General features: G+C 40.6%; 1 protein-coding gene across 1 annotated transcript; it reads right to left on the minus strand.

Moving 5' to 3' along the window:
• Window positions 1-11,724: 11,724 nt before the first annotated feature.
• Window positions 11,725-20,116, minus strand: LOC125476593 (LRR receptor-like serine/threonine-protein kinase GHR1). Its single transcript, XM_048582865.1, has 6 exons — window positions 19,740-20,116; window positions 18,736-18,832; window positions 16,548-16,815; window positions 15,239-16,193; window positions 13,094-14,668; window positions 11,725-12,581 (listed from the first exon to the last, which is right to left on the minus strand). Exons 4-6 carry the CDS (start codon window positions 16,179-16,181, stop codon window positions 11,992-11,994), a joined length of 3,108 nt encoding a protein of 1,035 aa, XP_048438822.1. The 5' UTR covers window positions 16,182-16,193; window positions 16,548-16,815; window positions 18,736-18,832; window positions 19,740-20,116; the 3' UTR covers window positions 11,725-11,991.
• Window positions 20,117-24,778: the final 4,662 nt, after the last annotated feature.

Consider the following 24,778-nt stretch of genomic DNA (forward strand, 5'->3'; position numbering starts at 1 on the left):
CATGCATTTTGATTAAACAAGACACATACTTGCAGATCTTGTCCATGCCATGCGCCTATTACCTAAAAAACCCATCATTCCATCTGAATTATGCTCTGCCATCTGAGTTAAACAAAGGCTAGATCCAATCTGAATGTTGGGGATCACACACACTCTATTTTGCTCCATTTTCCGTCCATCATACGGAATTATTCTTCCCCTCCATACCATTGCATTCTACATTCTTTTCCTTTCACAGAAACTGTCCATTTCCTTTCCCATCCGCAGGTTCTTATTCATTTTCAATCCATTCCACACGCAATAACCTCTCCCATTTCACTCCATAATCTGTCCATTTCTGTCCCAAGGGCAGAAACCATTCAACCAAACCATTCTACCTTCATCCGCACCACATTTGGAGAAGCAACACCAAGGAACTCTTCAAGGACTTCAACATCAGTTTTGCTTCAAGGGTTTCTCCTTCTTAATCTTATGTTCATTCATGTTTTATGTTTCTATGTTAAATCTTTTGTAAACATGAATTGGAACTAATTCTTCTCTAGGGATTCGATGTAACCTTGCAAAGTTTGCCATGTAATTAAATTAGAGTGCTCAGTTTGTCCATCTATTTCTTGTTTCATTTTCTGTTTTAATGGTGACTTAGTGTGTTGATTTTAATGTTTGATCATCATTTGAATTAATCACAACGTTGTGTAGCCAAGATTAGAACACACATCATGTATAATCTTGGTAGATATGTGAATGAATGAAGGGAGTGTTTAGCACACATCCTGCCGAGTTATTCCCTTTGGTTTTATGAAAGTTTCTTGTACATTACATAATCTTGATTATGAACCAAAGTTGCACATCACAATTAGGTTCATGATTAGAGACATTTGATCAAATCCACACATCATATGGTTGATCATATCCAAGTGAAACAAACTCAAGAAATAGGTAGATGAATGAGCAAAACCTAATTTGACAAACATGGACTTAGTTGAGCAATGGTGAAACCGAATCCCTAGCTTCATTTCCTTTGATACTATCCCATTACATTAGTTGTTGATTCATTTATTTGTGTTTACTTCATTTTCTCATGCTTTCAAGTCACAACAACAAATCTGTCTATTTAGTCTAGTTTGATTTATTTCCAAATCTGCCTAGTTTGTTAGTTTGATTCATTTCTTAGAGTTTTTGCAAAACAAGTAATTACATAGGTCCAATTAGTCCCTGTGGATTCAACACCCTTACTTATGCCATTATACTAAATATATTCTAGCATTAGGAAGGAAATATACATCAACAGTGTATCAACCGTTGAAGATGACTACTCGAGCAACGCTAGGTAAGCAACCAGGCAAAGGTTCCAGGTAGTCGGTTCCAGATCGGAAGACTGACTCCAAGTGCCGGCTGATTGCTCTCTTTCACTTTGCCATGCGAGTAATAACAAAGACAAAGGAAAAGACAGGGAAAAAGCATGATATGAGATACCTTTGCTTTCGAAGAAGCAGCGAATGAATCAGCACATATATTTGTTGTGCTTGTCTCCACATGCTTCGATGTATCATTTTCACTTGCCTTACTTGCTCCCTTTGCAGAAGTGGTATTTCCTTATGCAAGTTTAGCATCTTCTCTTGTAGTATTTGTCCTCTGATGCAGGAGTTGAATGCAAACCTTGCATTTGAATGGACCATCACTTCTTGGTGGCAGCGCAAGTTTGAGTGGAGGTTCCGACGTATTGCTTTCTCTGTCCTTGTCTTGGCAGGTGAGAACAAGGGCAAAGGAAAAGACAGGGAAAAAGCATGATATGAGATACCTTTGCTTTCGCCCTTGATGATATGAGATACTTTTGCTTTTGAAGAAGCAGCGAATGAATCAGCACATATATTTGTTGTGCTTGTCTCCACATGCTTCGATTTACCGTTTCCTCCTGCCTCATCTGTATTCCAGGCATCTGGTATCTTCTTTGGGGAAGAAGAAAAAAATTGAGTATTTCGAGAGGCTTTGCTGGGAGTGCGCCCTCAGAGGTGAGGAAGAGTTGGGCATTTTTTTTTTTTCAGGTCTGCCTTGCCATAAAAGATGAAGGTCGACATATATAGGGATTTCCCAATAGCAAATGGTGGTTATGTTCTTTTACCCTTGTCGACAAACGTCTCTTCGATTTTTTAACAAACGTCTCTTCGATTTCTGAGCGAGCGCCTCTTCGAAAAAGTAGTCACGGGTACGGCTCTGTCACCACCCTTGTTGGCAAAGGCGCGTAGTTGGGATAATAACCTTCACGTGTTTTCAACTTTGTCAGAGATCTTTTGACAAAGTTGAACGCGTTATCTGAAAAGCCGCGAAAGCGTCGCCAAACTTCACGCAGGAAAATCCGATTTTTTGAATCGGTGGTCGTGTCGCCTTGGCTTTTTATAGAGGTATCGATCACCTCCAACATGCACACTTTGAAGATCGCCCGTTTGTGAAAATCGTCTTCGGCCCTTTCTGATTTTACTCCATCCACCTTTCTCTTTTAACCTTTTGACAATGGCTAACCCATCTAACATTTGCTTAGATTTGAGTCTCAGCAGTGATCCGAGTGCGCCGCGTCAGGTAAATGTATGGTGCCCTTCTTTCTTATCTTCTAATGGCCCTTTGATAGGTGAAGATTATGTGATGAAGGACGCAACAACAGCTACGATAGTAGCTAGGAACTTCCTCACTCCAAAAGATAGTAGGCTGCTTTCAGAACGGTCCGATGAGTTGGCCGTTTAAGAGTCCCTAACTCTCAGTGTTCAGTGCGCAGGCTCTGTGTCCAACATGGGCCAACGCCTACTTGCTCGATCCCGCCAAGTGGAATCATTGATGGCGGAGGTGGAAACTCTTAAGCAAGAGATCAAACAGCTTAAGCACGAGAATAGAAGTTTGCATGTACTTGCAAATAACTATTCGACGGGCATGAAGAGGAAGCTTGATGAGCTGCAAGAATCCAGTGGTCGAATTCAAAGTGACCGTCAAAGGCTTGCTGCTTTCTTCCAGAGGCACCTTTTTCCTAGCTCATCTAGCGTTCCACCAAGTATTGAGGCCTTTTCTTTGATGCCTCTCGCTTCTGTAGTTTTCCCAAGTAGTGGGGCTTCACGTGAACAACCTTTATGAAAGCTCCATCTCTTTTTTTTTTTTTTTTTTGTACGCACTTGTAATTTCTCGGAGATCAATGAACATGCTTTATTTTATTTAGTGTATTGTGCTAAATACAGATAAAACATATACATCACCAAGATGTGTTATTTCCTTTTTTTTATTTTTTTTTTTTTTTAATTTTTTTTTTTTTTTTTATTTTGATGATGTGACTGTACTTGAAGTTTTGAAGTTTCAAGTTGCCTACGTACCCTTGGTTGAGGAGGGATCAAGTCATGACGTAGTTCAAATGAGTGATGGTTTTTTTTTTTTTTTTTTTTTTTTTTGATGATTTTGCCGTACACAGTTTATGCTCTTGCGGGCCAGGAGCTTGGTGCGTTTGTTTTAGGGGTAGTAGCGCTTCAAAAATCTGCCGTTGATGGGGCCGATCTTCAACCCGTCTTCTGCCATGATTAAGTAGGCGCCATTGGTGTAGATCTCTTGTATTACGTAGGGTCCATCCCACTTTGATGTGAACTTGCTTTTTGTCTTATGAGTTGTAATGATAGGCCTACGCAATGCCAGCACGAGATCTCCGACTTGGAAAGACCTTGGGCGGACTTTCTTGTTGAATGCCTTGGATAACCGTGCTTGGTAGCATTCCAAGTGTTGTTGAGCTTCGAGCCTTCTCTCATCCAGCGCTTCCAACTCCTGAAGGCGCAACTTTGCATTTTCTTCATCAGTCAAGCCTTCTTGTATAGCCATCCTTAGTGAGGGAATTTGACTTTCGAGCGGTAGAACAGCTTCTACGCCATATACGAGAGAATAAGGTGTAGCTTGGGTAGGAGTCCTATGTGTAGTCCTATATGCCCAAAGTGCTTCACTTATTCTTTCATGCCAATCTCTCTTTGTTCGGCCGATTACCTTTTTCAGGAGGTTGCACAACGTCTTGTTGAATGCTTCCGCGAGGCCGTTGGCCGGAGCATGATACATGGAAGACTTGTGCTGCTTGAACTTGTATTTGTCGCAAAGCTCGTCCACGAGTCGGTTGGAGAACTGATTTCCGTTGTCAGTGATAATGTAGCGAGGCACCCCATATCGGTGGATGATATGCTCCTTGATGAAACGAACAACAGTTTCCTTTTTTACTTCCCTTAAAGGGATGGCTTCAGCCCACTTGGAAAAGTAATCTGTTGCAGCTAGGATGTAAGCTTCCCCTGCAGATGACTTTGGTGTAATTGGTCCTACAACGTCCAATCCCCATGCGTCGAACGGCCATGAACCAACTGTAGGGTGTAATGGTTCAGGCGGTTGATGTATGAAGTTGGCGTGGAATTGGCAGGCTTGGCACCTTTTGGCATGTTCCAGGCAGTCCTTCACCATGCTCGGCCAGTAGTAACCCATTCTTTTAAGCCGGAAATGTAGCTTTGGTCCAGACTGATGTGCCCCACACACACCTGAATGTGCTTCTTCCATGGCTAGATTAACTTTTTCCTCACCTAGGCATCTCAGGAGCACTCCTTCAAAAGAGCGTCGATAGAGTGTTCCTTTGTAGTAAAGGAAGCGAGGTGCTCGTCGACGTATTTCGGAACGGTGTCTGAGATCATCTGGAAGCTTTCCGTGCTCTAAGTAGTCGATCAGCGGCTGTCTCCACTCTTCAGCATCGACTGGAAGTACTGAGATGACATTTGTATCATCTAGTGACATTTCATTAACGAGCGGAATCACCCACCTTTGGCAAACTGGCACGTCTGCAACTTCATCTTTTCCTAGTGTCATACTCGAGGCTAGATTGGCGAGAGCGTCTGCCATCTGATTTTCCTTTCTCGGCACATGTTCTAGTATCACAGCTTCGAACTTTTGTAGCAGTTGGGTCGCTAGCCGGAAGTATGGGACGAGATCATCTTTCCTCACCTCATATTCAGTTAAGAGTTGATTGATTATGAGCTTGGAATCGCCATATACCTCAAGAGCTGTGATTTCCATGTTGATCGCCATTTGGAGCCCGATGATTAATGCTTGGTACTCAGCAACATTGTTGGAGCATAGCTCATTCAGTTGGAAGGAGTAAGGTAGTATTTGCCTTTGTGGCGACATGAATACTATTCCTGCCCCCGCTCCGTCTGTTCGTGCGGATCCGTCGAAGAACATCGTCCATGTTGGGAAGATGTCGATGTAGAACACCTCCTCGTCAGGCAAGTCGTCTGAGATTTTCCAATCAACCGGGATTGGATGATCGGCAAGGAAGTCTGCTAGCGCTTGTCCCTTGACGGCTTTAGCTGGGACGTAGATGATCTCATATTGATTAAGAAGCAAAGCCCATTTAGCGAGTCGCCCTGTCAAGACTGGCTTAGTCATAACGTATTTGACAGGGTCGGCTTTAGCAACCAAGTGGATGGTGTAAGCATGCATGTAATGTCTGAGTTTCTGAATGGCAAACACCAAAGCGAGGCACATCTTTTCTATTGGGGAATAGTTCAACTCAGCGCCGGTGAGAGTTCGACTGAGGTAGTAAAGTGCTCCTTCTTTTTGGGATTCATTCTCTTGTGCCAAGAGTGCTCCGATTGAACTTTCCTGAGCAGCAATATACAATATGAGTGGTTTCCCGGGCACAGGTGCCCCCAGGACAGGTGGACTTGACAAATATTTCTTTATGCTTTCAAAAGCATTATGGCATGCTTTGTCCCATACGAATGGAACATCTTTCTTCATAAGGCGACTAAACGGTTGACAACGCCCTGCGAGGTTGGAGATGAAGCGTCTGATGAAGGCTAGCCGTCCTTGTAGACTTTTCAGCTCGCGCAGGTTTCTTGGCTCGGGCAGACAAGGAGCGTTTGGTGCCGTTTGCAGTTTCAGCTCGTGCAGGCAAGGAGCGTTTTGGTGCCTTCTGCAGTTTCAGCTCGTGCAGGCAATGAGCGTTTTGGTGCCATTTGCAGTTTCAACTCGTGCAGGCAAGGAGCGTTTGGTGCCGTTTATGCTCGTGCAAACCAGGAGCGTTGGTTGTTGCCTTTTATGCTCATGCGGACCAGGAGCGTTGGTTTTCGCCTTTTAGGCTCGTGCGAACGAGGAGCTTTTGGTTGTCGCCTTTTAGGCTCGTGCGAACGAGGAGCTTTTGGTGTCGTTTGCAGTTTTAACTCGTGCAGACAAGGAGCTTGTGGACAAGATGGTTGCTGCTTGTCCAATTTCTTCGAAGCGATCTTCGAAAGGCATTCCTCACGATTTTCATAGCAAGGAGCCTTGATCGAGAAATTGAATAAGTCTTCGATGAAGAAGAGATCGCGCATGAACGATCTTTGTGTTGAAATTTTCTTATCTTCAACATTTTCACATTGCTTTGGAGGTTGGCGAAAGCTGCTTTCCCTCCTTTCTGATTGGTGCACTTGTGGAGAAGACATATGTTTCTCGTGCAGTTTCTTCGGAGTGACATGAGTCCATCCTTCAATTTCACTTGACTTGGAGCATGCCCCCAACAGTCGAGGTGAAGACTTTTAGTCGAAAGAGCCAGAAGTGACATCTTTCTTAGGGATTTCATCTTCAGTGCCGTCCTCTTGGGTTTGTTGGCATGAAGATTTGCCAGTGTGGACGATGATGCGTCTCCTTACTTTCAGTGGTCCTTTTGTGTCGACCTCTAGGATTGCTTGGTGCTTCATCCTTGAAGGAATCAAGCTTCGAACGTCGCCTTTTTCTGCTAACCTATCGAACTTTTCTTCCTTTGGTGTTGTCTTCCTCTTTCCAAAAGGCTTCTCATTATCTTCAAATCTTTCCGAAGCTGATCGTCGCAGAGGAGAGATAGCTGTGTTGCTTTGTTTCTTAGGCTTTAACAACCTTTCAAAAACAGAGCTTTGGGATGTTGGCGCGTTAAGCCTCTTGAAGACAGAGGTTCGGCCTTGACTACCAATGCGATTAAGCACTGAAATTCTGGAGCTTGAATGGCTCATCCTATCGAAGACCGACGTCCGAGGGGCGGGTTTAGGCTCTTTTTGGTCTTGTTCAATGCTCACGCTGATGTGTTGAGCGCTAGCTTTCTTCACTTTGCTTGAAATCTTCACGGGTGTATTTGGTGTGAAGCCAAGTCCAGCTTTGTTGTTGTCAACTCCGTAATCATGCTCCTTCAACTTCTTTTGAGTCTCGGTGAGGTCACGATCTTTGTCATTGACGGTGTTTGAAACCTTCTTTCCAAGATTTGAAGAGGAAGCAAAGTCATGCCTAGCCTTTGACATGAGTTCGTAGGCATTTGGGTTAAAGCCTTCTTCGGTCTTCTTAGTTGGAAGAGAGCTTGGTTTCATTTTGAGGCCATGTTGTGCCTCCAGACGGTTGATGAGTCCGGCGGTTTGCAAGTTTTTCTCCTCTGCAGTCCGTGTGAGCTTTGCGATTGCTTCATTCATCTGAGCTAGCTGCTCCTCGATTGAAGTTACTCCAGTGGTCATGACTTGCATGGTTGTACTGCCGCTCGAATCAGCGTCGGAGAGTAGGGACTCTGAGTATTTCCTCAGGTTTTCCCCTCTTGATGCACTTAGCAAGGCTAGGGTGATCACAGGCTCGTGCCTCAGGTGCTCTTGTTCCTTTGACAGAGTTAATGCAGGGGCGGAAGCCGCGGCAAAAAGAGCTCTTGCCTTACTTCGGATTATGATGCCCGAAATATCACCACTTGCGGCGATGATGTTCTTATTCTTTGCTTTGATTGCAGGAACAGCTTGATCCTTTCTTGATGCCATTTGCGTTTTTCGATGATTTGAGGATAGAGATGAGAGGTAGAGATGTCCCACCGGGCGTGCCAAATTTGTGAACACGAAAGTTTCCTTGAAACAAGAAACAAGAATAACGTGTACAAAATAATATTTTTGTGTTTATGATTTTGGGGTTACGATCTCTCTCAAATTTGGTCCTCTGATTCTATCTTCGTAGGGTGTAGGTTTGTGGATGAGTTGTTGATCCAAAGGGCCGTCGGGGCTTGATCTAAGGATGAACAGTTGATGAACGGATCTTCAAGGGGCGTTGGGCTTGATCTTGAAGAATGGGTGTATGGATTTCTTCAAAGGGCTTTTGGGCTTGATCTTGAAGGTTGATGGATGAGCAGATCTTCAAGGGCTTTTGGGCTTAGTCTTGAAGAACGATTGGATGTGTGGATTTGTTTGTGCTGTTGATCCAAGGGGCCGTTGGGGCTTGATCTTAGGATGAACGATGAACACTTTCTTCAAGGGCCGTCGGGGCTTGATCTTGAATAATGGTTGTGTGGATTTCTTCAAGGGCTTTTGGGCTTGATCTTGAAGGTTGATGGATGAGCGGATCTTCAAGGGCTTTTGGGCTTAATCTTGAAGAACGATTGGATGTGTGGATTTGTTGAGGTTGTTGATCCAAAGGGCCGTTGGGGGCTTATGCTTAGGATGAACGGATGAACACTTTCTTCAAGGGCCGTCGGGGCTTGATCTTGAAAGAGGATTTAACGAAGAACGAAGAGAGCTTTCTTGATCCTTCGGAATTCTTGGGAATTTGGATGGTTGGAAGCTTTGGAGTTTCAAAGCTTCAAGGATTTGGGGAATTCTCTTCTAATTTTGGAGTAAAGAAATGTATTTGTGAATTCCTTGATGCTTGATACCTTGATGGAGAAGCCTATTTATAGGCTTTGAGAATGAATCACCACCACAAAATATTTTTTTCCTTTCCAAGCACCATTGCCTAATTTTCCCACTTAATGCAATATTGAAATTGAAGTGGTGTAACTTATGGCCTAATTTCCCACTTAATACCATTTTAAACTTGAAGTGGTCTAACTTATGGCCTAATTTCCCACTTAACACCATTTTAAACTTGAAATGTGTATGCTTTGTCATTGCCCAAATGAGAAAAACTTGCTTTGATCCGTAATGGATTGAAGTGTGATTGCCTTGTCATTGCCCAACATGAGAAGAAAAACTTGTTTTGTCCTTCAAGGGTATTTCTTCCTATTTTGTTGAGTCACACGCCATGTGTACAATTTGTACAACACGTGGCGTATGCCATGTATGCCTTGACACGTCAAAACTTTAATGCATTGGTGAACATTTGTTTTACTGAAATTTCGATGTCTACAAGAATATAAGAGAATTTTACCTAATTGTTATGAACTTATATTTGTAAGTAGTAAAAGTCACTAGTCATGATTGACCTAAGTAAATTCTTGGCAGGAGTATGATGCTTTCCATGGTTACAAATGCTATGTCAATGCTTACGATTTTCACAGAACATAATGATCTTTGAGATGTATCTCTATCATGCTTTCCATAGTTAGGGAACTTGAGAATAATAATTTAGTTGCGTCGCTGAATCCAATTCAATGAACTTAGGAAAATCTAAAGTTAATTAGTGTTGTTCACAATTAATTTGGGGCATTGTCATTCATGGTTTATAGGAAGAATAACTGGAAATCGATTTGTATGCATATGATTCATGTGTGGAGAAGAATCCTTTAGCTATCCTTTCATCTATATTTCATTCACAACTTAATTTACTTGTTGCCCTTTAATTTTGTTTTAGTTAACTTCGTCCAAAATCCCCCCAGTCATTGTTTTGTTGTTAGTTTAACTTAATTTTCAGTTTTATAAGTTTAATTTGTGTTGATTAGCATCCCTTCTAATCCCCGGAATAGAATGATTCCTACTTACTGGTACTACAATTGCATAATTTATAGGGTGTAATTTGTGTGTTAGTTTATACCACATAAGCTGCAGGCCACCTCTCTCCCTGTTCTTAATATTGTTCAGTAAATGTAAATTAGGCCTACAAAAATTTTTTATTTGTTACAATTCGTAATTTACATCTCTTAGTTAAGGAATCGCATTACAACGAAGATTTGCCTGGGAAGAAAGAAAGCACCAAATCCAACCGCTTACTTCTTGGTCCTGCTGGTCAAGGGCCAAGGCTTAGGCAATCGCCTCCAATGCAGTGGTAGTAATTTAATTTCAATCAAATCAAATTAAATCAGATGGCGGGGAGGGGAAGGTTTGAACCCGATACCTAGTAGGTTGACGAGGAACGCCCTAACTACCAGGTTAGGATTTGTTTCGTCTATGATTCATGTTTTGTTTTTGGTATAGGCAGGCAAAGGCAATAGCATCAAGGCTCTCAACCGCACCCATTCTTCTCGGGTCTCCACCGCAGTTGATAGCATTGCCCTTGTCACTGTCTTCACACTATGCAAATCTTCCACCGCCAATGGGCTCATCGAAGATCAATTCTCAAACTCGGTTACAGTTGGGAATGCTTCGTCTACTAAAGTCGAGAGATCCATGGCCATCTTGACTGTCTTTTTTAACTTCATTCAGGTGTTGTAGTGTAGAATTCCGTTTAGCTTCCTCACTTTGGTTTGTGATATTATTGATACATTGCAGCTGGCAATATGCCCCGGAGCAATGTAGTCATTCTAACCGACCAGGCATCTGATCTTTCACTACCCAGAAACAAGGTTACTGTGTATCCAATTCAAGGCGATTATTCGCAAGACAAGTTGATGCTTCAAAGAATCAGGTCTTACATCGTATGAACACATTATATAAATAACGAGCAGACAAATCCTTTGCTCATCAGTAGCTATGTTTCTCACCGGCATTACCTAGTTTACTTCATTGTTTTGTTTGAAATCGTCAATTCCTGAAATTGCTTGAGGTTTACATCTTCACCGACGCAGATATAGCAGTTGTTGATGATCTAGGACACATATTTCGCGAATATCCAAATTTTCATCTGGCGCTGACATTCCATAACTACAAAGCACAACCTCTAAATTCAGGATTTATAGCAGTGAGGGGCACTGCTGGTGGAATTTTAAGGTGCGTTATCACGTTATCTGCGTACTCAGAGTTAAGCATGTTGTTTAATACTAATAGTTACGTCATCTGTTTTGCGGTTATTGTTTACCAGAAAACAGAGATGAAATGTTTATTTGCGGCCATTTTTTACATTTCACATACTGCAAACATTGCCTGGGTAGTGACATCACACCCATGGTTTGATGCAAAGAAGTTTACCCCAGCCCAAGCTTTCATAGAGGATATTGGTGGTGCTTCGGTGTTGTTTTTACCGTGTGCTGTCTGCAACCGAACACCACCAGAAGGCGCAGGTCAATTTCACGGCATGCCCTTGGATGTTAAGGTATACTGCTACTATCCAACACACAAAACCTGTTAAAAAGGTGGTTGATTTCAGATGAGTTTCGTTGTTCTCCCTGCTATAAACTGAAACAAATATGATGCGGAATTGTGTTTTTATTTTTATGTATTGTTCTTCTGAGTCGCTTGTGTGATATATTCTGGATATAGGTGATTCATTTCAAATGTGCTGTGCCTGGTATTAAAGAGTGCGAGAACAAACTATGATTTTCGACTAAATCAAACAGGTTTAGCTTACCATATGAATTACATATCAGAAATTTGATCGGGGACCTGCTGATTTCGTGGCATTGAAAACATAAGACATGTAACCGGTATTCGGATTGCTTGTCATGATTATTTAAATGTCGGCATGTCACGTGGTGTTGTAGCATCTGGTAGTTCAACAAAATGTTCATATGAACTACATATTTCCGTCCTACTCTGGGATATGATTCTCGTACTGGAATCGATCTTTGAAATTTTTTACTTACGCACCCCAAATTTATGGCAATACTGAATATGGATATAATGTACTTGAAACATATTGGAATCAATGTGAGAGAGAGCGGGGAATAAATCATCGGTTACACCCAAGAGTAGGTTTTGTGAAATTTATTCATAACACATCAATAAGGAACTTATTTCTCTATAAACTGTAACTAGGCATTGTCAATTACAGGACCATTTTGACAAAAACAATTAGAAAATAAAGAAAGAAATAATCGACATACGGTGTTAGTATCAAGAACTCTACAGTTAAGAGCATTTATCCAGCCGGAGCGCCCCATTAGTTCACTATTCTTGAAATGTCTTCGAACACAGTTTTAATGTCGGGTCTTTCGGATGCTGGATGAATACATCTTAGAGCTACCTGTAGCATACCATCAAGAACTGTTGGGGAGTTCTTTACGCTCAGCCTTTCCAGAATCAGTCTGTCAAGGCATTCAAAACAACGGTTTTCTTCTGCCAACAGTCTCACCCAGTCTGTCAGATCAACCACACCCGGTATCCCAGAGACAATCTCCCCAGAACTCTTTCCAGTCAGGAGCTCCAACAAGATCACCCCAAATGCATAGACATCACTTTTCAACGATGGGCAGGGCTTACTTGAGCTAGCAAATTCAGGGGGGCGATAGCCAAGAGCACCTGCATTCAAGACTTGCTCAGTAGTCCCAGCGGGAGTCAAAATTCGGTGGAGACTATAATCTGTAAGGAGTGCATTCAGACTAGGAGTTTCTAATAAAATATTCGTGGATTTGAGGTTGCCATGGGGAATTGCCTTCTCATTATGCAGGAAGTTCAGACATCGGGCAACATCTACAGAAATCCTAAGCCGTTCCTCAAGTGACAGAGGAGAGAGTTTTGTTCGCTCTGCCTCTGTAGAGTCAGAAAGATTCAGCAACCAATGTCAGATTCAGGGATAAAAAGAGAAACAAATTCGAAAACGGACAAAATAATAAACGAACATCAGTGGCACTCCAGTTTTGCTTTCATTGAAGGGAACTAACCTAACAGTTTATAAACCAAAGTAAAATATCAAAGCGTAAAAGTCACCAATGTCAGCCAAATAAAATCTAAGTACGCTAAGATACACTCTTCTCTCTTGACAATTTTCAGTGTGCACTACAGTTTTGCTTTCGTTCAAGGGAACTCTAATCTAACAGTTTATAAACCTAAGTAAAATATCAAAGTGTAAAAGTCACCAATGTCAGCCAAATAAAATCTAGGTAGGCTAAGATCTAATCTTCTCTCTATGGACAATTTTCAGTGTTTTAGTACGTATGGATAGACCCAGTGGCGCATATTTAATATTTTCTAACAGATGGTACAAGTATATTTGAGATGCTTATTTGCAATCGTACAATAAAGCACAAAGAGCGGAATCTTACCATGGAGATGGAATGCCAACGATTGTGCATTGATATAAGTTGATATAATCAGTTTCTCATGTTCTTTAGGGCCCCAGTAATAACCCAGCAGAGAAACAAGATTCGGGTGCCTGATGTTTCCTAGTTTCTTCACTTCTCTTGCAAATTCTTTCCTTCCTTTTGCTATTCCCTCCCGTAGCCATTTGACAGCCAATACATGACCGGAGTCGAGCATTGCTTTGTACATTGTCCCATGACAACTCCTTCCAATAGCTTCTGCTGGAGCACAGGAAAGTTCTTCTGCTGTGAAGGCCAAGGAGCCATCAAACAGATGCAAATATCCAGCCAATTTATCTGGAGAATAAGCCGTGAGCACAGCAGGACTCTCTGGTGGCTGTTGCTTTTTAGAGGGTGATGGATTCGACGATGATAAGAGAGACATAGGAGAAGATGTCCCTTCACCCCTTTCTTGTGATTCAGGATGACCCAAATTCTTAGGATTCTTTACAACTGACAAAGTGTCACGGGCATCATGAGCAGACCCCATTTGGGTTGATGGTGAAAGCTTTGGAAGGAGATCACAAGAAGATTTTGAGCAGTCTACGTTTTTGTCTGGTGCTGATCGATGACGATGAGAAAGGGCAGAACCTCCTTGCACAGCATCTTTCTTTCCAGAACTTGCTTTTGAACTGCCCCTTCTACATCTCTGCCAGTGGGACCTGTAATGGATCATAAGGCATAAAAGAACTAAAACAGCAGCTCCACCAACCAAACCTGCAATGAGGGAGATCCTAATAGCTGCTTTCATAAGGGGCCTGTGTTCCCTAAAAGTCATGTTTGGGACATCCTTCGGTGAAGATGCAGAACGAGGAAAAATCAGCAATGAGTTCCCTGGATAAAATGCGGAATCAGGGAACTGCCGCAAGTTTTCAGGTATGACGCCAGAAAGATGATTGAAAGAAACATTGAACTCTTTCAGGACATCTGGAAGGTCCTCAGGAATGCTACCTTCAAAGTTGTTAATAGATAGATCGAGATACATTAAGTTACAGAACTTACTGATCTCTGGGGGCAAATGACCAGCCAATGAGTTGTTTGACAGATCTATAGACACCAGGCTCAAATTTTGAGCCGAACCACTTGAAGAATCACTTGATATGTCCTGGATGGGTATTGACCCAGACAGATTGTTGCCCGATAAGTTAAGATCAGTCAATTTTGTTGAAGAGAAGAGGCTTGGAAGAAGTAAGCCTTGTAGGTGGTTGAGGCTAAGATCAATCACATTTAATTCTGGGTATGTTCCCAATACTGTCGGAAGAATGCCTTCTAATGAGTTCTTGGATATCTTAAATGAAGTTAGCCTAAAAAATTGAGACGTTTCATTAGGCAGACTTCCTGTCAATGAATTGGAACTTAGCTCGATAACTTCAATGTAATTTCCCCAACCTCGGATTCGGGACAAGTTACCTGTGAGCATATTATTACTCAGATCTATGACAGAACAATGCCCAACCATGGCAGGTAAGGAGCCTGACAGTTTGTTTGAAGAAATATTAAACTTCTTCAGAGTTGCAGAGGTGATGCTTCCTACCGGACCTGCCATGAAGGTAATCAGTGTGATCATGTATGAAGGAAAGGGAGGGAAAAACAGTAAACAAATGTAATTAAAAATTCAAGATGATATAATCACTTTTAAAAACTGGCTACTTCAACCAATAAACATGAAATCACGCAAAAGAAGATTTCCTCGTACTGAAATAATCGAGCCTTTACCCTAAAGTTGCTTTCTAAAATTAATATGCTTCTCCACCCATGATTCCATCTACATCAACATAGTTTCATGCGAAGATGCTAATGCAACCATGACAACATAGCCGTCTGATTTCTCTTAGTGACAAGACATTAAAGATTAATTTCCTAAAGCAATGGACTTTCTAATAAGTGTGAGAAAGTTTACTCAAGCTTATAGTGGAAGAATAAATAACTAAATCAAAGCCTTTCTTTCATTGCATCGTAAGTGATTTTACTTGTTTATTTTCAATCTACAAGTACGAAAAAAGAAAGTCTAACGAAACTTTCAATTTGAAATACAAAAGGACAAATATGTATGTAAAATCTCTTAGCAACAGCTAACATGTGTAAAAAACTGTTGAAAACGCAGTATACCTTCAAGTTTGTTATGACTAAGATCCAGTTCTGACAAGAGCATTGAGCTCTCTTGCAATAGAGCTTCCGGTAGAGAACCTGATAGCTGGTTGTTTCCAAGCCGAAGTACTCGTAGAGAGACAACAAAATTGAAGGAAGGTATAGGACCCACTAACTGATTATAACTAGCATCAAACACCTCCAAACTATCAAAATATGGCATTCCATCGTGAGGAAAAAGCTCTCCAACCAAGTAATTGTGGCTAACGTTCAAGTACTGAATAGAAGAAACAAAAGAGGAGTTACCAAGTCCCAAATCTAATGAACCAGATAACAGATTGCTGCTTACATCAAGATGGACCACGCTACCCATTTTGGATAGAAAATTCATAATGTCTCCAGAAAAGCCATTAGCTCGAAAATCAATAAACTTCAACTGTTCAAGTTTGCCAAAACTAGAGGGCAAAATGCCTTCAAATTGGTTCGAAGAAAGATTCAAAAGCACTAGACCCTTTAAGTTGACCAAATCGGAGGGTAATAGCCCATGAAACAAATTGCTTGAGAGATCCAAGTATTCAAGAGACTGAAATAAAGCAACCTTTGAGATGGTCCCTGTGAGCTGGTTGTTTGAAAGCGACAAGTTTTGAAGCATTGTAAGGCCAGTAATGGCTGAAAAACTGAAGTCACCGACCAAACCAACATCATTGATAGCAATTGAGATGACGCGACCATTACTACATGTTACCCCAAACCAATTCAAGGGGCATCCATCAGAGTCCAAGGAGTTAGAATCCCACGAAACAAGAAGTTTCCCCGAAGGGTCCTTGTGAATGCCTTTCCGGAGGTCTAAGAGTGCTCCCAAATCTGACTGTCCTCCTCCTCCCGATGAAGTTACTGCTAGTACCAACAACAATAGCATCGAACTCAAACAGATTGTCTGCATTACTCCTTGAGCAGCCAGCATCCAGCAGCCAAACTTGAGGGAAAGAAAGAGTGATAATGTAATTGAGTTAGCAGGAAACAAAGGAAGATGTTTCAAAACAAAGAACCCATCCTGCTAGTTAATTTTCTAGGAATGAATGAAATGAGAGTAAAGTAAATATTGAAAATGAATGAATGAATGATTCCACAACCACAAAGGGTACCCATGGCCATGATATATAATCAAAGAATGAAGCCAATGCCAATGCCATTGTTTGTTTGTCACAAATCCAAAACACATCAAGTCATCAATGTATGTTCAAAATACAACAAAACACAAAATTTGTACTCAACAGTCAATCAGTGACAGTCACATGCGAAATAAAAAAGCAAGAGAATAATGTAATACTTTTCCTTGGTAATGCCAACTCCAAGCACTTAGCAGGCAGCACTAAGTGAGAAGAAGAAGAAGAAGAAACAAACCAAAAAGGGAGAGTGAATGAAATGAAGCTCCAACTCCAGCTCCTTCCAAGCTTCGTCGTGAAATGGGAAATTCAGAATGGATCTGTGCTGCTGTCTAAATCATAAGCATTGGAAATTTGGAAGCAAAAGAGCGAAACCAGAAGCTGCACTCTCCATTCTCTCTCTCTCCAAGAACTCTTCTTCTTCATAGACATCTGTGAGAGTGAGAAATTCAGAGGAATAAGAGCAAACTAGCAAGGGATGCCCGCGAGATGCTGCGGGATTGAAAACCATAAGAAAACTTAGTATATAGTACTATTTATTTACTAAAGATAATACTTGATGTGTACAGACATACTATTTACATACGAAAGATTTGGTAGATAGACCTATTTACATACAAAAGAAATAGAACCCAATACATCAGTTGTCAAGGGCATCTTTCTATGAAATGATATAAAATCTTCGCACTAGGGTGAACAACTCGAATTGGATTAAGCATTGTTTAATTTGAAGACCATAAACTCAGCAGGGTAAAACTACAAAACTTGTGTTTTCTTAAAACCACTATATTTTGTATTCCAAATTTCGTAGCAGCCAAACACTATATGAAGCTCCAACCAAAATGAACAAAGAAAATCCTAATAAGAACAACAAGGCTAAATTACAGAACTTGGGTGTTTCTTAAAACCCCAATCCCATGATATTTTAAATTCCAAAATTTTCTGGGTAGCCAAACACTATCAAACTAACATGATAAAGAAATTGCTAATAACAACAAATGGGAAAAATAACAGAACATGGGAATTTACATAAACCTACATACTAAAAAGACTCGACGTAGTTTCACAATTTGATTGGTTTATGCATATTACATATGGAATCAATAAGTTTCCTTGTGTCATTGTATAGACATCTAACATAATCACTTTTCTTGCTCCATGATTGAACTGAAGATTTTCTTTCTTTAACAACAAAGTGAAATCTAATATAACCTGAAAGTTAAACAATGTAATATGTTTTTAAGATGAATATGAACTTGATTCTCAGATTAAACTGCTAGCAATAAGTTCTAACTTCTAAAACAAAATATACTATGTCTAATATTAGACAAATAAAAGCAAACACCTCAGATATAGTGGCAAAGGAAAATGGAGTTCACCTTAAACCCAACCCAAGAACCTCTCGACACACCAAGAACCCCATATCCAAAGCGAAAGACAGATTTGGCACTCTTGACATATAGAAAGAAACATGTTTTATGTCTATTATAAAATTTAACCGAAAACAAACACAAATGCCATGACAATTGGCATTTTATAGTAAAGGATATTTAAGTTAGCCCTATTTTGAGCAAAGAGGGTTGAATTGTACTCATCAAACTTTGTATTTTCGGACTTGGGTAGCTGTTCTGATACCGAGGTAGTTTATTGGCCTTGCTAATAAGTTGTATGTTATATTGGTTTTTCCCTTTTTTGGCCAAGCTTTGTATTTTCAGTGTTTCAAATATAAAAAAAAAATATTACACAGTTTTCCAATATCATTAAAACGCGTCTCACACTATTTTATGTGCTAATGTGCCAATGTACACGTGATAGTGGATTAATGACAGAGTCAAAGACATTTAACATGTGTGTGTCTCATAAAAATTTCATTTACCTAGGAATGATGTTTCTTTGGCCCCCAATCATATATGAAAGACATTCTAATCAAAATTATCCCAGAAACCCTCCTGAATATGCATTTGGTTCGGTGCTAAAATTATACCAAAAGTAAATAAACAGCATTTTACAGGTTATCAACTTAATCATCCAAATCAAAGCAAAAGTAACTAACTGGAGATGTGAACATGCATTTGTGGGCACATGACTGTGACCCCAGCTACCCACAAAGGAAGCAATAAATTTTTCAACATTGAAGGTGAGATGTTAGACATTAAATGAGTGTACTTTTATCTCTTTTTCTGGAATCTAAAGTTATACCAAAACTAAATATATAGCATTTTCCAGGATTTCAACATAATCATGCAAAAAGAACCAAAGCAAAGGTAATTAACTGGAGATGTGGACGGGAAAATGCTAAAAGCAACCTAAAATCAACATTATGCATATATATATATAAAACAAAAGTTATACCACATCTTTCAATTGCTATTGAGGCCTCCTCCATTGTGTACCCCATATTGACCAAGGCCTGTATCTTCTCTTTCTCCGATGTAGAATTTATGTTTTCCTGCAAAATAGGTAATGAAATTTCTATGAGATACACACATCTGTGAAATGTCTTTGACTCTTCGTCACGAATCCACTATCATGTGTACCTTGGCATAATAGCACATAAAATAGTGTGAGACGCGTTTTAATGATATTGGAAAACTATGTAATATTTTTGTTGCTTGAAGGATTGGGGAAACAGAGAAAATACAAAGCTTGGCGAAAAAGGTAAAACCAATATATCATACAACTTAGCAAGACCAGAGTTGGATGCTGGGATATATAACAGAGTTGGATATCCACTTTGACCCACTCTTTCTACAAACAAAAACCAGAGTTGGATGGTGGGATACATATGGCAAGTAAAAACTAGAGCAGCAAAGATGTCAGCTTTACTCGAAACGAATTATAATTCAAAACCATGAACTAGGTTAAATGCCACAAATCTACCAAAAAGGAAATTCCAATTTCGCTCTGTTCAGTTTAAAAAGCAGATCGTATTTGTTGACTATGGCAACAATGAATAACCACAACAATCCACGATTCTCACGCGAAAATCCACACCCATCCAACAGTCTACTTCTTCGATGTTGAATGTGGGATAGCAGGCAATGAGGGCTTTGAAGGCTACCCCTCTGCCTCTTTCCTTCTGTCTCTTTCCCTCTGTCAAATTTTTGACCACATGGACAACGAATTACAACTTCTGCTGTAAACAACACCACAGCTAAACCCTAAATATGGCGCATTTTTCCCAAATCCCACCACTCATTAATACATACAACCCATTTGCACATAAACAATTAGAACTAAGTGGAAAAAGAAGGGAAAAGAGAGAGAGAGAGAGAGAGAGAGAGCAAAGAAAAGGCTTATATAAACTATCTTATGACTAAATGCGGTCTTAAGAAGAAGACGAAGAAGAAACAAACCGAAAAGGGAGAGTGAACGAAATGAAGCTCCTTCCAAGCTTCGCCGTGAAATGGGAAACTCAGAATGGACCTGTGCTGCTGCCTAAATCATAAGCATTGGAAATTTGGAAGCAAAAGAGCAAAACCAGAAGCTGCACTCTCCCTTCTCTCTCCAAGAAACTCTTCTTCTCCATAGTCAAAGGAGTAGGAGGAAATTATTTGCCAGAGAGCGGAGGAGTAGGTGGACTCACTCACTCGATGCTATCCTTGTTATTATTATGACTTCAAAATCTTCTACACCCAATTTTACCTAAGGCCTCTCTGTGACTTAATCAGATCTTGACACGTGTCCACAACGAACTTCAACTCTAGCCGGCTTTACCTATCAGAGTAAACATGCAACACAAAATAAATGCCACAGAAGAGGAACCGCCTACAACTCATCTCCTCAATCGAGGAACTCCGCCCCATAATCCAATAAATCGCCTTCTCCGAAGTTCTACAGAACAGCCTTCAGCTGGCCCGAAAAGTCCTCGCGACGCCGCGCTGGAACTTGGACGAGACCATACAATTCACGGAAAATATGGAGTCGTTTGAGAAGACGGTGTCCAGATTTCTTCAAGGCCAGTTGCAAGCTGCAGGCCCACATCTTGGCTAACGTCCACCACATGAAGGCGGAGGCGGCTCAGCGGTTCGACCGGCTTGATTGGTCGAGCCGGATGCTGAAATAGCGGCTTGGCGCCTTAAATATTGGAAATTGCGGCGGTGGGTGGATGAAAGAGGCTGTGAGGAGGAGGCACCTCAACGACATCAGGGGAGAGGGAGGGAGAGAGAGAGAGAGTTCTGTGTGATTCTTCGTTGGTTTTTTTTTTTCATTTTGTATTTTGTATTTTTTAGAGTTAAAACGGCGGTTAGAATTAAGTTAGTTGTGGACACATGTCAAAATCTGATTAAGTCACAAATTATTGGGAAATTTGAAAAAATAACTAAAATCTAGATTCAATATATAATTATAATCATCCTTTTAAGTTTATCATAATTATAGTCAAAACTATATAGAAGTACTAATATACCCTTAATTACTAAAAGCCTTCAGAAAATGAAAATAAACTTGATCATCATTGTCGACATCCCGCCCTCTCTCACATACTGATCCCAATGGAACTTGAACCTTAAATTCCTCTGCCAATTTATGGTTGAATTGAATTGCACTGCAGATTAGACTGACAGCACAAATTCGAAACAAATCAAACAGAACCCTAGAAAATCAAACCAAACCCAAATTCGTCAACATCATTCAAAAGTTTACTTTTCTAGGGCGACTTTGTTACAGAACATAGATTCAGGATATGGTTTCATATCCTTCCGTTCTTCCTCCTGCCCCAGCTGCAACAGGTTTTGTAATCACTACAGACAAATATGAATTATGCACTGATCCCATTGTCTCCATTTATTCCTGCATTCCTATCATTCTCCCCTGTACCTGCCTATATATTAACACCTAACCCCTCCCTCCCCATAAGCCCCTCATCTCTCTCTCTCTCTCTCTCTCTCTCTCTCTCTCTTCATTGTAAATTTTAATATGGCATGGGTGACTCAGAGAATGATGTTATTATGGACATGGTTTCTAACAAAATTGAGAGGTGCCACTGGAGGTGTTTTGTACATGATGGGTATGGGAGCATCGTGCGGTAATAGCGTTGCAAAAGCTTCCGGAGGCACATTATATTTTTAACGTCAAATTGTAGAAAGGGCATGATTGCATTAAGGATGTATTAGTACCTTCACATCAAATTTTGGTTATAATTACAATAAATTTAAAATGATGGCTATTATTCTACATAGATCTGAATTTTATTTATTTTTCCAAATTTTTGAATAATGTAGATGCAGAGGCGAGGAAACCCAGACAGAGACAAGATCAAGAGACGGAAAGCTTCTTCACTTTTTTAAGTTACAGAGTTGCAGCTAACAATGTGGAGTTGGGCCTCCATCTCACTCTGGATCATGCCCTTTTTAACGTTTTTTTTTTTAACTTTTTGAAGTTAAAAAATGTGGGTGATTTTGTTTTAAATAAATAAAATATTACATTATTAATATATATTAACATTTGCCTACACACTCTATATGTATGAACACATTTTTTATAAAAAATGAGAAGGAGAGAGGAAGAGAAAGAGAACGTGGGAGGAGTAAGAGGTTTTTTTTTTCTTTTCTTTTATATATATATATTAGAGGTATTTTAACATCACATGTAGGTGAGTCTTCAATAAAAAACAGTAAAATTTGGACTTGTGAAATTACATTATTGCCCATCAATTTTTTTTTTTTTTTTTTGTGTGATAAAGGACTAAGTAGTCTTCACCCTCTTTTGGTTGACAAAAATGATTTAATTAATTAATGGATATATGTTTACAATATCTATACTAATTATAAATACATCAATCAGATCTTGTGGTCATCAATGCATTTAAAATAAACAAAGATTGCAACTTATGTTATTACACAAAAACTGGCACTACAGTTGGCAGCCATTTTCTTAATTTTTTCATATTCAAGAATTGGTCAATCCGACTTTAGACTACGTATTATTAATTATGCAATTCAAATGTTTTTATGGTAGTTGAATTAATCATATCAAATATTCACTTTAGTATGAACCTTTTGGTAGTTCATTTTTCTCTTCATTTGCCTCAACCATCCTTAGTTTTCATGGTTTGGTTCACCTATAAATATAGTTGGTTTTGCCTTCCAAAATTCTACTTGTATCCTCATAACTCAACCTTCTTCAGTTTCATGATGTCGGTGTAACATCCCGTCCCGAAATTATCGAAAACTCACTTGTGTGAAAAGACATTTTTACCCCTAGTTCGTTTCTTTCACGTTATTGGTTGTTTTGTGTGGTGTTGGCATGTGTTGGGCCACACACACACTGTCACTTTCCCTCACCCTGTGTCTTTTCCCCTGTCCCTCTCCCGAGCTCCATTCCTTCCCTTTCTCTTTGAAAACGTACGGACAAACCCAAAACCCCTCAAACCTCTATAGATCGAGGAAACCAAGGTCACAGTCGAGATCGTGAAGCTCGTGGGAGTCCAGTCGTACCATTTTCAGGTGAGAACTCCGTCGTTTTCACGTCGATTCGACGATGTCCGTTTTGAGTACTATTCATGCAAAAATAATTTAGCAAGTTTTTGGGATTTTGAAGCTCGTAGGTGACTTAGTGAGGTCCCAAGGAGTCTCGGAGTACTTCGTTTGAAGAATTTTGACGTCGGAATCACTGTGTTTGGAGTTGACCGGAGTTGGGTGGTTTGGACAGGTAAGATCTCGTAATTTTTTACTCTTGAAAATTGTATATTTATGTTCTCCTAGTTCTAGGCATCATTTTGGTACAAAAATCGTGAAAAATGGTTGAAAAACGAGAGAGAAATCGAAGGTTGAAGTTTTTCCAGTTTTCCGGCGCCGGCGACGACGCCGGAGGTTCACCGGAGAAGGAGACGGAATATTCCGTCAAGTCTGACGGAATATTCCTGACGCCGTTAACGGAATCTGTCAAAACTGACGGAATATTCCTTACGGCGTCAGTTGACGCCGTCAGCGTGCCAGGCACGTGCCTGCGCGTGGCTGGCGCGTGTGGCCGTGCCTTGGCCGGCGCGTGCGGCGGTGGAAAATTTTTCTAAAAATTTGGGTGTGATCCTGAGGTTGTGTAGAGCATGTTGGTATATTCATTTCTCCAATTTGAGCAATGTATGAGAAGTTATTACGAGAAGTTGGTTATGTGCTTTAAAATTAACGTTTTTATAGTTATTTCGCATATAGGTGATACGTATCCCGAGGACGAGCGTGGTCACTCGAGGCAGGGGGGCTACGACCCTTCCACTTACCAGTGAGTGGGCTTTTGGTTTTCCGTATATACCTATATACTATATTTTTCCCAGAAATTGATTTAAATGCTTATTAGTTATGTCATGCATTACATTATCGTTATTTATGCATCGTTGGTTACGTTAGTAGTTGCATATATATATACATATGCATATTGGGTGCTGTGGATGCACAGGTAAGTGCCAGGTAAGTGTTATTCATGTTTACATTCAGTAGCGATTCGAGATACTTAGAGAGCTCATAACCTGCACCCCCGGTGTTAGTGCTCCTGCCCAGAGTAGGGCACAGTCCTTCACGTGATGTTCACCTCCCGCACCACACGCTCAGCTTGGATCCAAGTTAGGTGCACAGTCCTGTCGTACAGACCACTTTAGGTGGTTCCGACTCGTAGGTGACCCGCGAATATTCGCCCAGCCTTCACGTGATCGTAGCACTAGAGCGTATACATATGTATTATACCCAGGCCTGTCGTACAGACCACCTTAGGTGGTTCCGACTCGTGGGCAGGTTCAGTTATTGAGTTTGAGATTTGAGCTCTAGATGCAGCCGTATAGGTCACGTTAGGTGACTCCGGCTGCCAGATTACATGTTATTGATATGATTATACCTGAGCACTTGCATATCATTATGAGGTTTCGACATGGCATATTATTGAGCATGTTTGGCATAAATACTATACGTATATCTATTTTCTGGGAAGTATACAGGTTTTACGGCGAGGGGTTAGAATGTATTTGATTAAATGGTTTTCTAAAAGCTTTGTTTTTGCCCACTCACGCTTTTGTTTTGCGCCCCTCCAGGTTCTAGTGGTCTAGCAGGTTCGGTGGTTTCCCAGAGGGCTTTTCCGGCATTTCTGACAGACACTCACCATTGTAGGGTCACCTTCGGGTGTACTGTTGTCGCATCTTTTTCTTTTGGACTGCTGTAGACTGATTGCTCTGAACTTAGCGTCTCACTTACGCTAGCACTGGTTTTTATCACTTTGTATGCTAGTTTTTAATGATTCGTACTTTTTCTCACTATTTTACTAGCTTCCGCACGTACACATGGTTACGTCACCTCTGCGTGGTGGCCAGCACGCCCTGATCTCAGTCGGGGTGTGTCAGTTGGTCTTGGTTATTACTATATCTAATTGATGTGGATGATGCGAGATTTATACGCGCATAAATTAAACCCTC

This window comes from the organism of the source record quoted next, unplaced genomic scaffold (genome assembly GCF_019419815.1).
Source record: "Pyrus x bretschneideri cultivar Hongxiangsu unplaced genomic scaffold, Pyrus_bretschneideri_v1 Contig199, whole genome shotgun sequence".
In the NCBI taxonomy this organism is placed as follows: domain Eukaryota; kingdom Viridiplantae; phylum Streptophyta; class Magnoliopsida; order Rosales; family Rosaceae; genus Pyrus; species Pyrus x bretschneideri.